Source organism: Ailuropoda melanoleuca, chromosome 7 (genome assembly GCF_002007445.2).
Source record: "Ailuropoda melanoleuca isolate Jingjing chromosome 7, ASM200744v2, whole genome shotgun sequence".
Lineage (NCBI taxonomy): Eukaryota > Metazoa > Chordata > Mammalia > Carnivora > Ursidae > Ailuropoda > Ailuropoda melanoleuca.
Window position 1 is genome coordinate 23,548,278 of NC_048224.1, and position 21,921 is coordinate 23,570,198.

The 21,921-nt window shown below is 48.5% G+C and overlaps 1 protein-coding gene across 2 annotated transcripts; it reads left to right on the plus strand.

Annotated features, from left to right (window-relative positions):
* Positions 1-693: 693 nt before the first annotated feature.
* On the plus strand, positions 694-18,097 carry SPINK4 (serine peptidase inhibitor Kazal type 4). 2 transcript variants are annotated; one of them, XM_019806852.2, is made up of 4 exons: positions 10,954-11,138; positions 15,170-15,210; positions 16,635-16,747; positions 17,965-18,097. In XM_019806852.2, the coding sequence occupies exons 1-4, from the start codon at positions 11,078-11,080 to the stop codon at positions 18,008-18,010; spliced, it is 261 nt and encodes an 86-aa protein (XP_019662411.1). In that variant the 5' UTR covers positions 10,954-11,077; the 3' UTR covers positions 18,011-18,097. The 2 variants fall into 2 exon arrangements, 1 of the variants encoding a protein (XP_019662411.1); XR_004626491.1 differs by lacking the exons at positions 10,954-11,138; positions 17,965-18,097 and adding an exon at positions 694-748 and having other exon boundaries at positions 16,635-16,827.
* Positions 18,098-21,921: the final 3,824 nt, after the last annotated feature.

The window sequence follows — 21,921 nt, forward strand, 5'->3', positions numbered from 1 at the left end:
TGGTAGCTCTAAGGTGGAGCCTAAGAGTCTGTCTTTCTAAAAGGCTCCTGATACTGTTAGGATGTAAGGGACCCAGTCTCGTGTTCTAGGCTTAGTGAGGTATTGCTTGATCTGTGAAGATTATCAGAACTCCAGTGTCAGAATTAATCACTAAGTTCCATTGTTTTCCCCAACATCTGGCTCAGACCTTGACTTATCTTCTGCCTGACAGTCTGACCTGACTCATCTAACCCCCTGCTGGCTTGGGGTTTGCTGGGACAAGTAATCTTTGTAGCCCTAATACATGTAGCCCTAGCATGGTGGTCGCCCAACCGTTTTTTTTAATTAATGAAGGAACACATTAATGGCTTTTGAAGGCAAGTTATAAAAAATGGAGATCGTTAATAGCTAGGACATTTCCCAAACTGTGTCCCTTGGAACACCAGTTCTGGGGAGTGTTAATAGATGTAGTAGGTGTGGTAGGAAGGTTCTGTAGTCACTTAATCTGGGGAAATGCCAAATTAAAAATAGACATCTGGGAGTACCTGGCTGGCTCAGTCAGTAGAGCATTCAACTCTTTTTTTTTTTTTTTAATTTTATTTATTTATTTGACAGAGAGAGAGACAGTCAGCGAGAGAGAACACAAGCAGGGGGAGTGGGAGAGGAAGAAGCAGGCTCCCAGCGGAGGAGCCTGATGTGGGGCTCGATCCCAGAACGCCGGGATCACGCCCTGAGCCGAAGGCAGACGCTTAACGACTGTGCCACCCAGGTACCCCAAAAACTCTTTTTTTTAAATAGTTTTTTTAAACGGTTTCCATTTTATTTTTATTTATTGATTTATTTTTAAGATTTTATCTATTTATGTGTGAGAGAGAGAGACTGAGCAAGCAGGGGGAGTGGCAGGCAGAGGGAAAGAGAGAGAAGCAGGCTCTTCACTGAGCAAGGAGCCCGATGCAGGACTTGATCCCAGGATCCTGGGATCATGACCTGAGCCTAAGGCAGCCGCTTAACTGACTGAGCCACTCAGGCGTCCTGAGCATGCAACTCTTGATCTCAGAGTTGTGAGTCCCAGTCCCACATTGGGTGTAGGGATTACTTAAAAATAAAATCTTTTTTTTTTAAAGGTTCTATCTATCTATCTATCATCTATCTATCTATCTATCTATTTATTTATTTAGAGCACATGAACGGGGAGAGGGGAAGAGAGAGAGGGAGAGAGAATTTCCAGCAGACTCCATGCTGAGCACAGAGTCGCATGAAGGGTCCATCGAAAGATCCTGAGGTCATGACCTGAGCCTTGTCAAGAGTTGAATGCTCAACTGACTGAGCCACCCAGGTGCCCCTAAAAGCAAAATCTTAAAAAAAAAAAAAATAGACATCTGAAGAGCTTCTCAAAGCCTTTAATAAACTAATAGTCATTGCCAGTGTCCAAGAGAGGGATCCAGTAGGCAGCATTACCATTACTTGACCATGGAAAACTTTCCTCAGAAGCATCTTATAGGGCTAGCATGCTGAGGAATATAGGGGACAGTCGTCACTCTGGGTGTTCATCTAAGGATTGTAGATAAAAATTAAGTTACACGGGAGAGCTAGAGAGAGAACGGCTCCTCGTGAGAAGAGAGGATTTGAGAACTGAAAAGAGAGACTCCCCTATCTGTTCCCCTTGCCGACTGAGTCATCAAACTTTTAAGGTCTTATCAGCCACAGACCGTCCTTCCGCTTCTGGATTCCCAGGGAGGGGAACTCCCTCTTCCTTCTCTGATGCACCAGAGTGGCTGAGAGGGAGGCCAGGAAATCTAGAGAAAAGAGAACCTGGAGGACTGCTTGGAGCTCAGTCCCCTAAAAGGCTAAGGACTCCAGTAAGTACCTCGGGGAAGAGCTTTACTGCAGCCAGGAAGCAAGGGGCAGGTTTTAAAAGGGATCACATACAGCGAGTCTGTAGTTGAGATTAGGGTTGAAATAAACTGGAAAAAAAAGAAAGGAAGATTCTAGAAAAAGGCCCCAAGTGAATCCCAGAGTTCATTTACCTTAAAATAGTGGTTCTCAACTAGATGCAACTTTGTCCCCATCACTGGACATTTGACAACTTCTGGAGATGTTTTTGGTCGTCACAACTGGGGAGAAGTGCTATTGGCATCTAGTGAGTAGTGACCAGGGATGGTGCTAAACATCGTGTAATGCACAGGACAGCTCCTTATAACAAAGAAACAGAAGGCCAAAATGTCATCGTGCCACCATTGAGAAACCTTGCTTTAAATGTTCTGAAACGTCACCTTTAATTTAAAATTTAGGATGTTGCTTAAATTCAGCTGTTTTACAGCAAAGAATTGGGGAAAGTTTATTTGGTAGAGGAAAATCCATGATCATCAATATGGTGGTCCAAATCTTAGTCAACGATACTATTTTGTAAGCTTAAATCACATCACAAACAAGAGGATATGTTTTGCAAGGAGCTATAGAAATCAAATGACTCATAGCAAATATTTCCCTTAATTTAAAAGTTTAGGCTGTTGCTCAGATTAACCTGTTTTAACACAAAGAATTTGGGGGAATTTACTAAGTAGGAGGAGATAAAGAGATACAAATAAATAAATATCGTGAGTAGAGATGAGAGGGATCCCAAGCCTGGCTATGCAATTAGAGAAATTCTTGCACAGGTGCATGAAGAGACATGTAAGAAGATATTTTATCACAAAGGTATTTGTGATGGTTGGAGTGCTGGATGCAGTGAGGCACCCATCACTGGAATATTCTATCACAGTAAGGAGCAATGAACCAGATATACACACAAAGTAGATAGATCTTTAAGACACAGTGCTGAATAAAGGGATGGGAAAGGAGAGTAAGGAACAGAAAGAGATCTCCAGCAGGATACTATTGATTGAAATTAAAAATACATGCCCACAAAACAATGCCTCATGCTTTCAAGAACACTCGCAAATAGAATGATTCGCAAATCTTAGTCTACACAAGCTTTACTAGTGGAACTCTTAGGAATTAGGCACCACTGCCACCTGGTGGTAGCAATTCAGAGTTGAGGCATAATTTAGGTTGGTTTTTCCGTTTTTTGTTTTTTTGTTTTTTGGGTTTTTTTTAAGGATTACACTTGCTCCAAATCTTTGCCAATACTTGATATTGCCTGTCTTTTTTGTTTTAGCCATCTTGGTGAGTGTGTAGTGATATCACAACATAGCTTTATTTTTTTAATTTTTATTGAAGTATAACCTATGTGGCTCAGTCAGTTAAGCCTGTCTTTGGCTCAGGTCATGATCCCAGGGTCCTGGGATCACGCACCGCATCAAGCCCCTCATTGGGCTCTCTTCTCAGTGGGGAGTCTGCTTCTCCTGCTCCCCCTGCTTGTGCTCTCTTGCTCTCTCTGTCAAATAAATAAATAAAATATTTTTTAAAAATTTTATTGAAGTATAGTTGACACACAGTGTTACGTTATTTTCAGGTGTGCAACACAGTGATTAAACAACGCTATATACATCATACTATGTTCACAAGTGTAGCTACCATCTGTCACATACAACCCTATTACATTATTGACTATATTTCCTATGCTATACCTTTTTTAAAAGTTTTTTTTTTAAGTAAACTCTACACCCAAAGTGAGGCTCAAACTCACAACCCCAAGATCAAGAATTACATGCTCTACGGACTGAGCCAGCCAGGTACCCCTGTATGCTACACCTTTTGTCCATATGACTTATTCATTCCATAACTGAAAGTCTGTATCTCCCACTTGACTTCATTCATGTTGTCCATTCCCTCACCCCTTTTCCCTCTGGTAACCATCAGTTTGTTCTCTGTACTTAAGGGTCTGTTTCAATTAAAGTTTTTTAAAGATATAATTTATTTACTATGAAATGTACAGATATTAAATGTTTAACTCCTTAATTTTGGCAATTATGTACATCAGTGTCGTTATCACTCTAAACAATATAGAGAACGTTTCCATCCCTCCAGAAAGTTCCCTCTGCCCTTTCCTACATCTTATCCGAAAAGCAACCACTGGTCTGTTTCTGTCACTATAAATACGCTTTGCCTGTTGTAGAACTTCGTGTATATGGAATTATACAGTGCTCCCCCTCCATCTCCTGGGCGCTAACCATTCCTGCGCATGCCTGCATTTCCATCCACAGCCCCTGCAATCCGTTGGCTGTGGCTTTCTCTGGATGCTCGGAGACATGAGAGAGGCAGCCCTTTAGTGTCAGGGAGTTAAGGACCTCGCTCTAACATTCTGAATCACTGACCAGTGGGATTTGGTGGCTATATACCCCAGCTCCCTCACCCTTCAGTGGGGATAACTGAAAGGGGTTCCACACAGGGTCCCATCCACCTCTGGTAGGACTGAGGCCTGGTTTCCCGCAGTGATAACCTCAGCGATACGCACTATTGGTTCTCTTCTCTCCCCACCTCACTGACTCCTCTGCCGGTGCTTCCCAGCATCACCTCCTAGAAAACTACTTGGAATTTAATATCTCAGGATCTGCTCCTGAGGGAGTTCAACATAAGTTAACTACATTCCCTTATGGAAAATTCCTATTTTCTGCTTAAGTTGGCAAGAATCTGTTTCTGTTGCTTGCAAGTCATGGATCCTATCAGAATTAACAGTGGTCTGGGGGCATGTGATATTAAGAACCTACAGTCTTTTTTTATTATTATTATTTTATTTAAATTCTATTTAGTGGGGTGCCTGGTGACTCAGTCGGTTAAGCAGCTGCCTTAGGCTCAGGTCATGTTCCCAGGGTCTTGGGATCAGCCCTGCATCAGGCTCCCTGGGAGCCTGCTTCTCCTTCTCCCTCTGCCTGCCACCCCCTCTGCTTGTGCTCCCTCTCACGCTCTTGGTCAAATAAATAAGTATAATCTTTTAAAAATTTTAAATTCAATTTAATTAACATACAGAGTATTATTAGTTTCAGGGGTAGAATTTAGTGATTCATCAGTTGCATTTAACACCCAGTGCTCATTACATCAAGTGTCCTCCTTAATGCCCATCACCCAGTTACCCCATCCCCCCACCCACTTCCCCTCCAGCAACCTTCAGTTTGTTTCCTAGAGTTGAGCCTCTTATGATTTGCCTCTCTCTTTGTTTTCATCTTATTTTATTTTTTCCTTCCCTTCCCCTATGTTTGTCTGTTTTGTTTCTTAAATTCCACATACGAGTGAAATCATATGGTATTTGTCTTTCTCTAACTGGCTTATTTTGCTTAGCATAATAGTCTTTTTTCCTAAGACCATCAGAGCTCTGAAATGAGAAGAAGAGGGTCTCATGAGCCTTTGTCTTTCATATGGAAGCTCAGAAGACTTGAGTTCTGAGCTATGCCTGTGAATGGAACTCCTTGGATGGCACATGACCAGGGAACACCAGGTCTCTTGTGACCCCAGGCCTCTTCTAGAGTGAGGACTGACCTAAAAATTCTTCCTGGTTGATGATAATCAAGCCAGGATTCCATACACTGAGAAAGAGGGTAGGTACTGAGTCACTATCTGTGAGTTCTGCAGATGGGTTTGGGACAGCTTTTGGACTAAAGCACCACATCTAGGTCTTGGAGGAGATGCTGAATTCTTTGGGACCCTGACAGGTGGGCCAAGAACTAGAAAAATGTGGTCCTTGGGATAGAGTGCCATCTCTGTTCCCATATGGACACAGCATAGAGTAGTCAGTAGCTGGACCCACTAGGTCAACATAGCCCAGCCTGGTCCTCAGAGCTCTCTGAAGCCCTCAAGCCCAGCTGACAGAATCTGGAACTGGGCTCCTTGCTGTCCTGAAGTTGCATCCGGGCCTGGATGTATTCATATAATCAACACACAGGTGCCAGGCCCTGCAGAGAGCACTGGGGATATGGGGTAAACTGGACATCCTCCCATTGCTCTCTGTAAGGAAATATAGGACATAGTCACATAAGCAAGAAAGGACCATGGGACCTTATACGTGCTGCTGGGATAGACGTCTGTACAGATGAGGGGCCCAAACTGGGGAGGGCTGAGCACCCAGGAAGAGAGCCCAAGGGAGGTGGAGAGGCGCATGCCAGGCAGAGATGCTGCATGAGCCAAGGCTTGGAGGAATAAGAGCCTACTGGGTAGTTTTGTCTGATGGAGTTCAGGGTTAAGTGGCCAGACATGAAGTTAGAGAGGCCAGCAAAGGCCCAGTCATGGGAGAACGTGTATGCTATGCCAATGAATTTGGTTTTCATCTTTGAGTCAATAGAGATTGAATAATATTAATTGAATGGACTAATAATAACTGAATAATATTAAGCAGTCGATCATGTGGTCATTTTTGCATCTCAGAAAGATGGTCCTGGAAGAAGTTTGGAGGATGAGTTAGAGGAAATGTAGAGGAGGTGATAGATATGAGAGGGGGGAAGAGGTGAAATCGGTAAGAATGAAGAAGTAAGGGCAAGTTCAGGGGAATGCCCAGGTCTGCCCAGGGCACCCTGATGATAGTGGCGCTGTCCACCCAGGTGGAGGCACGGGGACGTAGGTCATCTCTGGGTGGAGAGGAGATGGCAAATTCACTTTTGGACATATTGAGTGAGGGATCCATGGGATATCTCTATCACCATTTCTATCACTGCCCTGACCTCAGCATTTGATAAATACCTTTATAAATTTATAAATGCTTAGTGTCCGTGTGTCCATTCCACCTCCCCACTACTTGTGAACTGCAAACTTCTTGAGCATAGGGATCCATTTATCCCTTATCTCTGTGGTCCCAGGACCTGGCACAATGACTCATGCCCAACAATAGGTGCTTAATAAGGATCCATTGAATGGTAGGGCAGGTGCCCCCAGAGAAGGAATGACTTCAGTCTGTTGCCATCACTGAGTCCTCCTTGGAGTCAGATCCCAAACAAGTAGATGAAATCTTCATTTAAGGAGTAGAGGGGTGCCCTTTCCTTTCACCACCATTTTGTGGTGGCCCTGCCGTTTGGACCAGGCAGAATGGGAAGTGGCTAGACCTGGGACATGGAGTCGGGTGGCTGCGGAGCCCAGGACAGGACAGGCTGTGGAGCTGGCTTTGTCCAGACCAGGCCTTACGAGAGTGGGTGTCCATACCTGGGCTGCTCATCGCAGGTAGATGGGTGGGTGAGGGCACTTGAGGTTGGAGGAAGGTGGAGCAGGACGTGGGCTGAGGGGCCAGGAGAGGTGGTCCACGGGCAAGCTGGCCATGTTGGCCATGCCATCTGGCAGGCCCAAGACCTGCTCAATGTCAGTTCATCCACCTTAAACCAAACAAGGCCATTGTTTCCTCCACCCATCAGCAGGCCTGGTGACTCAGATCTAATGGATCCTGCATTGTCGTCATCAAGGAGGGGCTGTATTCCTTGGGCATCGTTCCAAGACTTAGCAGGAAGCCTGAAGGCTGCTGGGTGAGGCTGGGAAGTGTTGGCTCAGCCAGTGCACATGACCCAGCCCTCGCTCGGACCTGGGACAAGACAGGGAGGAACTATCAGCTCCCCTGCCAGAGCCCAGTTTTAGGGCATCTCTGTCTTTATCGTATTGATCCCACCACTTGTGTAGGTGCTTGGGGCTTTTAGCGCTTGGCCTCTGCTCTGTTTCCAGGAATCCACACTCAAGCTGCTTCCTTGGCATCGCAGTGTCTGCACACATCTCACCCCACGCTCTCCTCTTCGGGATCCTCACAGCTTCCCTGGGAGTCAGGCTGATGGTGTACATGCCAGTGGGCCCATTTCCCAGAGAACACGCACAAGCCCAAAGAGGGGAAGGGATGCACTCAAGTTGACCCAACGAGTTGGTCTGGGCTGGGACCTGAGTATGAGCTGGCCCTCTCCTCCTGCCACTCACTTCCATGTCCATTCTCCTCTAACCACAGTTAACTCCTTGGTATATACTTCCTGAGCATACTAAGCTTGCTTCTGTCCCAGAGCCTTGGCCCTGCAGTTCCTCCTTTAGGCAGACCCTTCCCCCAGATCTCTGCAGGACTCACTCCTTCTTGCTTACATAATTCAACAGCTACTTAGGAAGCAGAACCTCTATACTCAGTGGGAAGGCAAACAAGGTCACAGAGCCAGCTTCTGGAATGCACTGCTGGAGGGAAGGTGGGATGTGGGGTGGGAAGCAGTGATCTGATCTCCCCGACCGTTCCAAACTCACCGCGTGCCCCTCTCTACTCGCTGACCTCACTTTAGTTGCATTGGCCTCTCTTGTTTCCTGGATGTGCCAAGCTTCTTCCTGCTTCAGGACCCTCACACATTCTGTTTCCTCTGTCTGCAACACTGTTCCACTCAGCTACAGCCTGCCCCATGCACTCAGCCCTTGGCCTTCCCTGACTTCCCGGAAGGATAGGTCGTTCTCGGATCCTCCCAAAGCACTGAATGTGTCCCACTTGTGGGACTTACTCCAGGGGTGATGATACAGCTCTGCTGCTCCTTTGGTACCAGTCTCCCACTTAATGACAAGATGCTTGAGTGCAGGATTGTGTCTGACTTAAAACTCTGCTGCGTCCAAACCCATGGAGCTTAACTGCTTACCAAACTCCTGTTGAGTGAATGAATGGATTCTGGATTGATGAATGAGGTTTATTTGGATACACTGACATTCATAAGGGTGCTGTCCGATAGCAGTTGGATAGGAGTCAGGTTCATATTTTGGTGGGAGGATAGATTTAAAGTTTGTCACGATGAGTCAATCTAGGAGGTGCTCATCCGAGGAAAGAGACTTTGGGTAGGGAGGACAGCAGGTGGGTTCGGCGCCCCACAGGCTGCCCTTGATTGTACTCTGAACTTCAAAGGATGCAGAATTCAAGCTGCCTGGTCCCTTGAAGCAGCTAGAACCATCAGCAGACATTCCTGCCACATTGATAAAGGTCTAAGGTCCAAAAACAAGGGAGGTGACAAACTCCTTTGTTTCCCCTGTCCCCTTCTCACTCTAACCTGGATCACAGGCAGACAGACCTGGGAACCAGATGAGAAATGCGGAGAGGCCCAAGAACTTCCTCAGGCGGAAGGGTGGGGCAGGCAAAGGGCTGGACCTGCTTAGCCTGGAGGTGCTCACCTGGGCTTCATGCAGGTGCACAGGCTAGAGACAGAGCTGGGAACCAACACCCCACCCCTCCCCAGAAAGGAGTCTTGGGGAAGCGGACTTCTTGAGGAAGGACTCAGTTCCAAGCCATTCAACAGTGGAACTGGTAGGTAGTGAGCTCCTCATCCCTAAGGTTGAATGACTTTGTGGTGGGGCTGCTGTAGGAAGGTCTGAGAGGAAGATGGTAGACAGGACCTAGATGACCTTTAAAGTGACCTCCCCACACTTTATGACATGTTTCTGCTTTAGGGCAGGAAATCATCATTAAATATTTGCTCTGCCTGGCTAAGCAATGCAAGGACAGCTGCCACTTGCCTCCGAGGCATCTGTGGGCCTGTGAGTTTCCTGAGGAGGGGCAGGAGGGTCTTGAAGCTGAGTCATAGACCTGAGGCTGGGCTTCCTGCAGACCTGCGGTCTCTTATCAGTCTATAGGGGTGACAGGCTGCCTGGCTGCCTTGAGCGCCCAAAGGGGCTCTTCTTGACTAAGAACCCTTCCCATTGACTCATTTAACTTTCTTACAACCTACCTGTAGGCTTGAAATCCTTCAAAATAAAAAGAATTTTAAAAAACATTGAAACTTTGATTCATGTATTTTAGAAAGAGGCTCAGCGTCTGTAGATTTATATTCTTCCCAGGGAAATTGAATCTGTACATGGAGTTAAAAATGACTCATCTAAATTAATCAGAGAAATGCATATATAAATAAAATTTTATTATTCTGTTGATAAATCAGACATTCTTTGAAAGCAGGTAACCAAATATCTCATTCATATATATTGTATCCATATGGGGGAGTTTTAGATACTGATTTTTCTTGAAAGGAATCTTGTCTGTATTTAACCCATTAAAATGCAAACGGCATATAATACATTGCAAAGCATGAGGGCATCTTATTCTCCTTTTATTTTTTTAGAGAGAGGGAGTGTGTGAGGGGTGGGGGGGTGGTCAGAGGGAGAGGGAGAGAGAGAATTTCAAGCAGGCTTCATGCCCAGCAAGGAGCCCAACATGGCGCTCAATCTCACCACCTGAGATCATGACCTGAGCCAAAACCAAGAGCCAGATGCCTAACCAACTGAGCCACCCAGGTGCCCTGAGGGCATCTTTATGTTTTATTTTGCCTTTCTTCCCCCACGCCCCGACCCCATCAATTGCGCATTTTCATGGTAGGAAAAGAAAAAAGAAATGAAAAGAACCCTTTTTATTTATATTTATACCTCACTTCATCCTCTGCAAAATGTTTTCCCATCTGCTGTCCCCACTGTCCTCTTCACAGCAGCCCCAAGAAGCAGACAGAATTAGAACTGCTGGGTCACCTGGGTGGCTCAGTCGGTTAAGCGTCTGCCTTTGGCTCAGGTCATGATCCTGAGGGTCCTGGGATCGAGTCCCACACAGGGCTCCCTGCTCAGTGGAGTGTCTGCTTCTCCCTCTGCCTCTGCCTGATGCTCCCCTTGCTTATGTTCTCTCTGTCAAATAAATATATAAAATCTTTTTTAAAAAAATGCCTAGAGGCCAAAGGACAGACATAAGGAACTGCCAGCTCCACGTGGTGCCTGGGTAAACAGGCCTCATGAAGGAGTCTTTTCTGCCGTCACAAAGTTGCTTGGTGGAGACACGGGCAAAGGAGCCCGTGGCTGCAGTCCCTCTTCTCTGGCTCCTGCCACCTTTCACTGGCTGCTTTTCTTTTGTTTCTCTTTCCTTCTGATCTGCCTGTCTCTCCTCCGTCTGTCTCTCTGACTTAGTGTCTGTTTTTCTGCTTCAGTTTCCCTCGCCCTCTTGCTCCAGCCCTGAGATTGGCGGCAGCTTTGGAGGTTGTCCCAACTCTTCCTCACTCGGGGGATCTGCCAGCGCCTGGGCACGGCCCTCGGCCAGCATAGGCTTAGCATCTCTGGTGCCACGGCGCACCAGAGTATCAACTCTGCATGCCTCTCCCAATCTCCCATCTGGCCCGAGATAAGACAAGGGTGGGGATCAGCCCTATAAACAGGCACCGATCGCTCCCCTGCCCCAGGGCCCAGCTAGCTCGGACCACATCAGCCCAGGATCAGCATGGCTGTCCGCCTATGTGTAGTCGCCCTGGCTTTGGCTGCCCTCCTCACTGCGGACAGGGGTGAGTGGACAGAGCCTGGCTTCTCTGTGGCTTGCTGTTGGTAGACGAGTTTGTGGTGGGAGCAGAGGCAGGGCCTGGAGCACCTCTGTGGTCTCACACCAACCGTGTATCAGGCATTGTTCTGGGCCCTTAAGACATATCAGTGAGCAAACAGCAAGAGAACTACCCTGATGGAGCTTAAATCCAATGGGATAGGATGGAAGGGAACAGACAAGATAGGTGCAATGTTAGAAGGTGATAAAGGCTAAAGAAAAAAATATTGGTCAGGGTGAAGAGGGGGCTGTCAAGTTAAATCAGGGGGTTCTCTTCTACAGCAAGGCTTGAAGGGGGCAAGGGAGAGAGCTGTGTGGATATCTGGGAGACAAAGGGGACAGGCAGTAAAAGGCACTGAGGTAGGAGCATGGCTGGAGTGCTTGAAGCATGGCAAGGAGGCCAGTGTGGCTGGAGGGGAATGAGAGGCAGGGTGCAGAGCAATGGGAGAGGAGATAATAGAGGGAACTATACTGGGTCGGGCCTTGAAGGCCAGTGTGAGAACTTGGCTTTCCCTCTGAGTGAAATGGGAGACACTGAACAATTTTGAGCAGAGTTGTGTGTTAAAAGGATCACTCTAGTTGCTGTGTTGAGAACAGACTAAAGGAGGGAGCAGGGAGAGTACTTAGGACCCTCCTGGAAGCCCACTGACCTCATGGCCAGCCCTACTCCCCTTTCCCTAGCTGAGGACATAGTCCTAGGGGCTGGGGCAACAGAGAGTGGGTCTGGGGGCTCTGGCCTACTGTAGCCTGCTTACCCCCAGCTTGCCATCCATCCCCTGAGCAGTTCTCCCATTGGGAATACTGAGGAGGCCTGTCCTGAAGAGAGTCCTTGTGCCCATTTCAGATTCCTGCCTGGGCCAAGTGAGGACGAGGTTCAAGGGCAGCCTGAGTGTAAATGCAATTTCTCGCCACATCCTCCAGGAAGAAGCTCTGATACCACAGGGTTCTGCACTCCACCTCCCCACAGTGCACTCTGGTCAATTCCTGAACACCCACTGTGTGGAGGGCATTGGCACACGGGGGCAGAAGCATAGGAGCCCCAAGGAACTCAGGTCCAGGGGAGGCAGGAGTGACCCAGTGAGGAGGAGAACCTATGGTGGTGTGAAAGAAGCTGTTATGTTTGTGGCCTGAATGTTTGTGGCCCCAAAATTCATATGTTGAAATCCTAATCCCTAAGGTGATGGTATTGGGAGGTAGGACCTTTGGGAGGCAACTAGGTCATGAGGGTACAGCCCTCGTGAATGGGACTAGTGCCTTACAAAAGAGACCCCACAAAGCTCCCTTGCCCCTTCTACCACGTGACACAGTAAGTAGGCACTAGGTCTGAAGCAGGAAGAGGGCCCTCAACAGACACCAAATCTGCCAGCGCCATGACCTTAGACTTCCCAGCCTCCAGAACTGAGAGAAATCAGTGTTTGTTGTCCATAAGACACTCAGTTTATGGTATTTTGTTCTAGCAGCCCAAATGGACAAAAACTGGAGCCTAAATCCAGGTCTGCTCGGGAAACCCCAGGGGACATCAGGGAAGGCTTCACTGGGAAGTAGCATCTGAGCCCTGAAATGAAGACACAATCAGTAGAAGGGGGATGAGGACATTTTAGTCGGATGGAAACAGTATAAGCCGAAGCAGAGCCTGTCCTGGAAGGAGGAGCAGACAGGAGTAGCTGAGGCACAGGAACACAGGGACGTGTCCTCGGAAGTGCAGGAGGAAGTTTTCAATCCCTAAACGTAAGACGGAGAAGCTTAGCGACCACAAGGAGCCATGGAAGGCCTTTATATTTTTGTAATGCTTTTTCGTCCCCTACAAGTTATGTACCATGAAATAAATCTTATCGCTCAATGAATCTTACTCAGTGAATTTTGACATTTACCTGTGTCACCCAAACCTCTACCAAGGTACAAAACATCAGGACGCCTGGGTGGCTCAGTTGATTAAGCGTCTGCCTTCGGTTCAGGTCATGATCCCGGGACCCTGGGATCGAGTTCCGCATCAGGCTCCAGGGAGCCTGCTTCTCCCTCTGCCTGCCGCTCCCCCTGCTATATTCTCTCTCTCTCTCTCTCTCTCTCTCTCTCTCCCCCTCTCTGACACATAAATAAATAGAATATTTTAAAAAAATACAAGACATTTCTGGGGCTGACTCGGTTGGTAGTACATATGACTCTTGATCTCAGGATTGTAAATTGGAGTCCCATGTTGGGTGTAGAGCCTACTTACAGTAAAAATTAAAACAAAACAAAACAAAAAACACAACATTTCTAACACCCCAGAAACTTCCCTCATACTGGTGAGTCCCCTCCCTTACCCCACCCTCGAGGCAACCCTGCTTTTTCCCCCACCATAAATTAGTTTGGCCTGCTCTAGAATGTCACATAGAAAGCTGTATTTATCCCCAGGCTGCCCTTGACCTTGGCCCAAGGTGCCCCTTCTGTGTAGTTTCTAGTCTTGTGTCCGGGTTCTTCTGCTCGGTGTGTTTTGAGATTCAGCCATGTTGTTGCATATATCTGTTGTTTGCTCATTTTACTGCTGAGTGGTATCCCAGTGTACGTGTGTATCACAGTTTACCCATTCTGTTGAAGGACATTTGGATAATTTCTTTCTAGTTTCATAATCATGGGAGGGTTTTGAGCAGTGTGGTGACAAGGCTGGATTTGCATCTTTATGCCTCGGTGCCATGCTTAAACAGCGTTTACCAAGGTCACTTCACCTCAATTTCCTCCTCCCTGTCTACCTTGGAAATCTCTTATAATAGCAGCCCCAGAAAAGCTAAAACCACAGTGGCAGGCACACTTCCAGTGATGGAGAACTCTCTATTTCTGGAGACAGCCTCCTTCACTGAGGCAGAGTTTCCACTGAGAGAAAATTCTGGAACTCAAACCTGCCTCCCTGCAGCCTCCTCACATGAATGGGCTCTGGCTTGTGAGGATGAGAAGAGATCATCTCTCCCTTGGCCCCCGGACAGCCCTTTAGAGACTTCAGGCAGCATCCTGCCCTTCTCCAATTTACGTAGATACCTTTCCTTCCACCTGTGGCATTAGCTGTGGCTCCGTTCCCTCATGTACCCGTCATGTTCGCCAGTCACATCAGTTTGTTCACGTCCTGCAAGCAGGGCATCCAGACCTTGAAGGGCTGAGAGGTACAACGGTGTGCATGAAAAGCACCAGGCTGGGGAGTGATGGACCTGTGTGCGACCCCCGCCCTGCCCTTAACAAACTGTGTGGCTTTCCTCCCGAGCCTCTTTCATAGGTTGGATGAGGTCTCCAGATGGAGAGTCGCATGCAGTGTCTTGGGGTTTGCTCACGGGGGTCCACCCACGAGGGATGGGGGCAGTTGTGACGCACTGCAGCAGGAGCCCCCAGCGATCCTGCAGGGAGCTTTGGAGCTGGGGTGGCCTTTCTGCATTGCTTCATAGAGACGAGGGGGTCAGGCCATTGTGCCAACATCCACCTGTTGTTGGATATGGCCTGTTCCCGAGCAGAAGGTGCGACCATGGGTGAGGCACTCTGTTCTTGGAGAGTCATTTCTAGGAAGGGACTCACTGTGAGTGGCCAATACTCCCGGCAGCTGAGGAAACAAGCGCCTCAGTCCTGCCTGTGGGTGGGATGTGGGTAGCAGAGCGCGGCCTCCACTGCCTCCTTCCCTCTCCGCTACAAGACAGTGACGGAGCTGGAAAGAGTAGTTCGCATCACGTGTTCTCAATGCCTGGTACATAGTAACTGAATTATTTTCATTATCATACAGGATAGAACAATCCCAGTGGGATCTGACTAATAAGATCAGGCTGGAGTATCACCTCCCTAACTCTAGATTTTCTGTCTCGGTTCCAGCAACCCAAGGTCACATCAGCTTTCTGGGATTCCCCACGGTCTGGTGACTCAGTACCTCTTCCTGAGGGATTCCAGACTGGGTAGTAGCTGGAACAGGTCTCCTGAAACAGTCCTCAGACGCCAGACCTGCGCCTAGAGCCACCATCACCTAACTCTTATGTTTTTGCCTTTCAGAAGTGCCAGTGAGGGCAGCAAAGTTGATTTCCCCAAGAATGGTAAGGCAGACCCTTCCAATCTGGGCCTCAGGGCTGCTGTCCTAGTCTTCCTTCGGCATCCATGCTAAGAAACTAGCATTTTTCATTTTTCTTCTTCATACTCCCGCTCAAAGAACTCTGATGGCTCCAAGGTGGCTAGGGTGGCCTCCTGAGCCTGCATGCTCCCCAGGTTAGGCCTTCCAGGCTGAGTTGGCCCAGCCCCTTTGCCAAGGTCTCAAACTTGGCCTCCAGGACCTTGAGAGATCTGCCCCAACCTGGTCTCCAGTGAAATCCCCTGCCGAGGCTCAGCAGGACTGAGTGCACTCTCTGTTTTGTGTAGTGAAGATGGACAGGCCACAGGGTTCAGACCAGAGATACCCTGGCCCCCCTGGTGTGTGCCAGCCTACCCCAACCACACCCCATTGGTCATCCATCCCTTCACTTTGGAGGACAGACACCAAGTTGTCCCTGAACCCTGGTTCCACCTTGACCCTGGGTCTGACGTCCCCAGGGATCCCAAGTCGGTGGTGCTGGGCTCCCTAAGACCCTCAACCCAGCCTCCACCTAGGTGAACAAGGAGGCCCCAAGCCACCTTCCCATGCGGCAGCCTCAGCATCTCCACTGTCAGCCCATCAGACCCAGGCCTATTATTGTGCCAAAGAGCCAAGTACTTCTACATACGTGATTTCGATTAACCCTACGTGAGAAGAATACTACTATTCATTTACAGTGTTTGCAGAGGAAGAAACTGAGGCTCCAAGAGTGGAGATAGCTCTCACAACTTCACACAGCTCATCAGCGCAGAAGTCAGGCTCTCGGTCTTGTGACCGCCACCCCAAACTCCCTCTTTCACCCCATCCTGCCCCACGCTCCGAGCTTCTACCCTGACCTCAGGTCTGCCCTGAAACTCTTTCAGACTAGCCTCATTTAAGACCCAAGCCTTGTCCCACTTCTCCAGCCTTCCCGTACCAGGGGCCTGATGGGTCATGTCAGCCAGGGTGAGTGAAGGAGCCCTCAGTGAGGAAGGGCCCCCTGGGAATGCTGGTGCTTCTGTGTCCTGGGGTCCTCGTGGGGACCAGCAGCAGAGGTTCTAGTTAGACCCTCTGAAAAGTGTGTGAACCCATCCCTAGGAGCTTGAAGGCATAAACTCACCTGACACACAGAGACACGGACACAGACATAAACTTGGATGCCCACAGACCTGGGGTCAGCAGACACAGAATCACACTAGTACACACAGCCACAGCCCTACACCTAGTCATGCACACACACCTAAGCAAACATGCCAAGGGGCCCTGAGTGGTTAGTTTCATGCCACTGGACCAGCACTGGGACCTTCTAGAATCTGGCTCTTCCCTGGGACCCCTGACTCCAAGCAAAGTCCTTGGGTCCCTCCTCACTGCCTCTGAATCCTGAGTGCCCTCCTCCCTTCCTCTCTTTCACAGCCCATCTGTGAGCACATGGAGGAGTCTCCTGTCTGTTCCCGGTCATCCTACCCGGTCTGTGGCACCGATGGTGTCACGTATGACAATGAATGTAAGATCTGCTTGATCCGGCTGTAAGTCCACCCCACATCTTCCCCTCAGCTTGCTTGGGTGGGCCCCATCTCTGGTGCATTCAAGTGTGAAAGGAGCAAGACTTGACCTGACTTTTCCTTCACACACCTTGGCCCGAGAAGAATCCTCCAACACTGCCCCTAACAGAATGAGCACAAGTATATTTCAAAGAAGGCACATGGTTCCAAGGACAAAGCTAGTAGGGGGTCGGGGAGGGTGCAGAAACCCTGGGTTCTTTCCGTCGTTCTGCCCCTGACCAACTAGGTGACTTCATTTGTTCATTTATTAGCCCAGCCAACAATTATTTATTGAGCATCCAATATATGCTAAGCACTGGGGACACAACAGTGCATAAGCTAGACAGCATCCCTGACCTTCTGGGGGCATATGGTAGTTTAAGGAGGAAGCCAAGCTAATGGTCACCCAACTGTAGCAAAGAATGCTCAGGGCTCAGATGGGGGCACCCAGGGATCTGCGAGTGCAGGGCAAGGACAAGGGCAGGGAAGACATTCCAGCTAAGCTCTGAAAGATAAGTTGAAGTTAGCTTGGAAAAGGAAGGAACAAGAAAAGGTAATTCCAATGAGTTTGGAAAGGTCTAGAAAGGAAAGTCTGTATTTGAGAAAATATAAGAAATTGGATACGCTGGATTATAAAGTTTAAAGGCGAGTAGGGAGAGGCAAGAAATGAGTCTTGAGAGGTGAGAAGGGCCAGAATGACCCTCGTATGTCTGATCACCTGTTTGATCTCCTTTCTTCATTAATAAAACCCTTGAGCTGGGCCAGAGCTAAGCGAGATCATGGAAGAGAAGAGAGTCTTCAGAAGCTACAGCACTCTGGCCAGAGAGGCAGGAGAGCAGCAGGACACTTTCCTAACTTAGCTGGGAGGCAGTGGGGGTCTAGGTGGTTTGTGGGGCAATGATGTCTGGCGGAGGTGTGGCTAAAGTTCAAGACAGAATCAGGGCTGGAGATAGATTCAGCAGCCATCAGACAGCATCAGACATCCCGGGAAGCTCAGATCTCCTGGGGGAGGGTGTGCAAGAGGGAAAAGCTATAGAGGATGTGCCCAGGGACCCCCAGAACCTGCCCTGTACCTACAATGGGTGGGGGAGGTGGGGAGAGCTCAGCTGGGTGTCTGGATAGACTGGGCCAGGCAGGGTCCCTGAAGGGTTTGTTTCAGTCCCTGATGAGATGGGCCTCATCTCTGTCTCCTGTGATCCTAGGAAAACCAAACAGGACATCCAGATCTTGAAGGATGGCAAATGCTGACCGCCATAGCAGCCTCTTAAGCCATGAAGCTTCAGGCTAGAGAACAGTGCTGGGAGTGGAGGATGTGACATGAATAAAAGATCCAGCCCAACTCAGCCAAGTGAGCCAGTGTCTTTGGGGACTCTGATGAGGTAGCTGGTGGTGGGTGGGTGTGGTGGGGATTTTGCCCTGACCTCCCTACTTGGAATCTGATGTCTTCTCCATTGCTCCTCAACCCCATCACATGCTCCCCTAGCAGTCCCAGGTCTCTTCTGCTTCTTGAAGAGGTCAGCCCCTGTCCCCAGCACGACTGTCTGCCCCCATCTGCTTGTCAAGAACCTAGGTGACCTCTGTACTCTCCACCATTGTCAGAGAGCAGGAACCAGCCTTTGGGAGAGTCCCACACCCCTCATGGCCTTCTCCCTGGGTTGTACCAGCACCCCAAGTCTTACACACACAGAAACACATGCTGATACTACAGCAGCTAATATTTAGGGAGCGTATATGGTGTATCTGAACTACTTGTTAAAATACTGACCTAGGTCTGTAACATTTAAAAACAGCTGCCCCAAGCCTTTGAGTGTGCCCCTGCACCTTGGCCACCCACAGCAGGATGACATCCAGACCCTGCTCTATTCTTTTGGTCACCATCCATTCTGTTATTGTTGGCAGTGGACACAACCCCAGGCGTACACAGCACACATGTGCCTATACAATGGCCCACAAAAACACACAACATCAAGAAACCACCACAGAGGCCCTAGCCTGTGGTCCATGTCAAATAGACCCTCTTTTGGCCAAAGCTAATAGAAGGAGACACTTGATAATGGTGGCAGAGGAAAAGAGTGTGGACAGGGGCCTGGCCAGTAGAAACAGTGTCACATGGACTCAGATTCCTGCATTAGGGTGGGCAGACAGAGCAGGAAATGTGCTTTGGGAAGAAAGCTGGTGCAGGGAAGGCAGGAACCAGCATTCCCTAGACAACTGAAATGGGGACATGGGCAGGAACTGTGGCTGATAGATCTGCAGGTGGCAGGGACTGGTAACAGAAACTTTTGCTCCTCTCCTGCATGGGAATGATGCAGGATTAAGTTTGGCGGTGAGAAATCCAACTGCCAAAATAACAGTGGCTTAAACAGTTAATTTCTCTCACACATAGACCTATGCAGTGCTCTAACTTCATTCTCCTTATATATCGTTACTCTGCCATCCTCATCAGTTTCCCCTTCAATGTACAAGACAGCTGCTTGAACTCCAGCCATCATGTCTACATTCCAGTCCACAGAGAGGTAAAGAAGGGCACTCTACTGCCTCTGAAGATGCTTCCCATAAGATGTACACACTCTGCTTACATCCCATTGCCTAAAATGTAGTCTCCTGGCCATGCTAGCACAAGGAGACCAGGAAAAATTGTTATCTGGCTGGCTATGTGTTAAGCTGAAAATTAGTTCACTTATAGGAGGAGAGTGAGTATCAGTGATCTCTAAGCTTCTGCCCTAAGTGGGAAGCCCCTCTTACACTCAGGTCGCATAGCTTCTCAGCCAAGCTTCCTGTTGGTGACCCTCCCCTCCCAGGCTTCCACACCCTTGATGAGAAATCCCAATGATTTATACCTGGACAATGTGCCAGGCGCCAGGCATCACCATGGGAATACCTAATTCCCCGTGTTACAAATGTGGAAACTTGGCCCTGTCTCTGGAAGAATAACAGTGGGCCCCTAAAGGCCCTACCTAGGGCATGTGATCCTGCTGCCCTGGCCCATTACCGATCGGCCAAAAGATTCTCCACCAGGATTTTTTGAATCACAAATAAGGAAAGAGGCAGTTCCTCTCTGGTAGTGAAGCTGTAGGATGTGTGAAGTGGGGTTGCTGACAGGCATGTTTCCCACTTTGTGGAAGAAGCAGGATTGAGAGAATGACGCCAGCATGCAAAGAAAGAGGTGCAGACAGTGATTCCAGGCTGTGTTTGAATTCCTGAAGCCCAACTGCCCTTGAACATCCCAAGGCCAGGTGGGGTAACTTGACATCCTGCCAATAAATTTTCCTTCTTTCCTTTTTTTAAAAAAAGGTTTATTTATTCATTTAGAGAGAGAGCGTGCAACGGGGGGGGAGGGGCAGGGGGAGAGAATCTCAAGCAGACTCCCTGCTGAGCACAGAGCCCCATGCAGGGCTCAATCTCACGACCCTGAGATCATGACCCGAGCTGAAACCAAGAGTTGGATGCTTAACCAACTAAGCCACCCAGGTGCCCCAATAAATTTTCTATTTCAACAGTCTCTTTGGAATTCAGTTTCTGGTGCTTTTAGTTAAGAGTCCCAACTACCAGAGGAAGAAGGGCTTCTCAGAGAAGGTAACGTTAATGCTGAGTATTAAAGGATAAGTAGAAACTGTTGACTAAACAATGTATGAGAGAATGCTTCTAGCTCTTTGAAGCTGAAGGATGTTTACGGGATCACAAAGCCCCATTGGCTCCCCTTATAGTAGGACTGGCCATATCCCAGAAAAGTGGGCAGCTGAGGAGTGTTCTCTCCCTGTTCACAGGCAGAGACATCCTGTGGATGTGCAGATCTGTGGGAGTGGGGGGGCTTGTACACAGGCCCCAGTCACCACCCTATACACGGGCCCAGTCGCCCATGCCTCTCTTCTCCACCCTTAAATCAAACAATGGCTGTTGATGCTGTAAATTCCCGTACTGACAGAGTGTAGCCGTGGGAATTTCATTGTAGATGTGTGCGATCAACATTCATTCATTCTCCAAATATTTATTGAGCACCTATTGTAAATAGACAATGTGCTTGAAATATGCTGTGAATAAGACAAAGAAGGCCCTTAACCCAAGAAATTTAGAGTCTAGGGTTAGAGGTAAATATTAATCAAATAATCCCACAAATAAATCATGGTTTATCATGCTATTTATCATAAAGAAAAGTTATGGCAAACTGTGAAAGGATATCACCCGGGGGTTTGATATGTTCTCTGACAGAAGATGAGGTTTCTCCATGGAAGAGACATTTGAGTTAAGTTCAAGGGATGAACAGGAGTTACCTAGGAAAGGGGTGGGGTCGGGGTGGGAAAGAGATGGTGAGGAGCTGTCCAAACAGAGGAACAGCATATGCAGAGACCCCAAGGCAGGAGAAGGCACAGAGCATCTGGAAGACCAGCGTGTCTAACAGCAGACAGCAAACAGGCCAGTGGCTGGGGATGAAAGGGAGAGCACATAGGGTAAGGACTCGGCCTCTAGCCTCAGGGGACAGACATGCTGAGATGTGCACTTTATGACCACTCCGGCTGCTCTGTAGAGAAGCTGCTGTGCAGAAGGCCAGAGGGGAAGTGGAGAGCACCAAGGGAGAAGGAGGGAGAGGGACAAGGAGAGGGAGACAGAGGGGAGGGAGAGAGCCCATGCTGTGGGGAGGCGGTATAGTGAAGCGTGTGGGCTCTGAATCAAACCACCTAGCTTTATATCCTGGCTTTGCCACTTACGACCTTGAGAAATTACCTAAGCTCTCTGCTTCCTCACCTCGAACACAGGGACAGTATCTGTCTGCCTCTTAGAATGTATGAGGATTCAATGACTAATATACCTGAAGAACTTAGTACCTGGCACACAGGGACTTCTCATTACATGTTTTGGCCCAACGCCACACAGCGACCATATAAAAACTATCAGATACATACTGAACTGTTGATTCAAGTGGGAAGTGGGCCAGGCTGGGCTGAGCCTCATCCACTTGCCCACCCCCATCCTAGGTCCCGCCTGCACAGGCCTAAAGTAAGGTCGGCCTCAGAGTGGCCTATTGGAAGCCTGTCTCCTGGGCACTGTGTGAAAAAATGGGGTGACAGCAGCTGACCCGGTTAAGAGTTCTAGCATACAGGGCTACTTTTGACTTTATTCAACACAAATTATAGCTAGAACTACAGAAGGCGTTTGCTTTT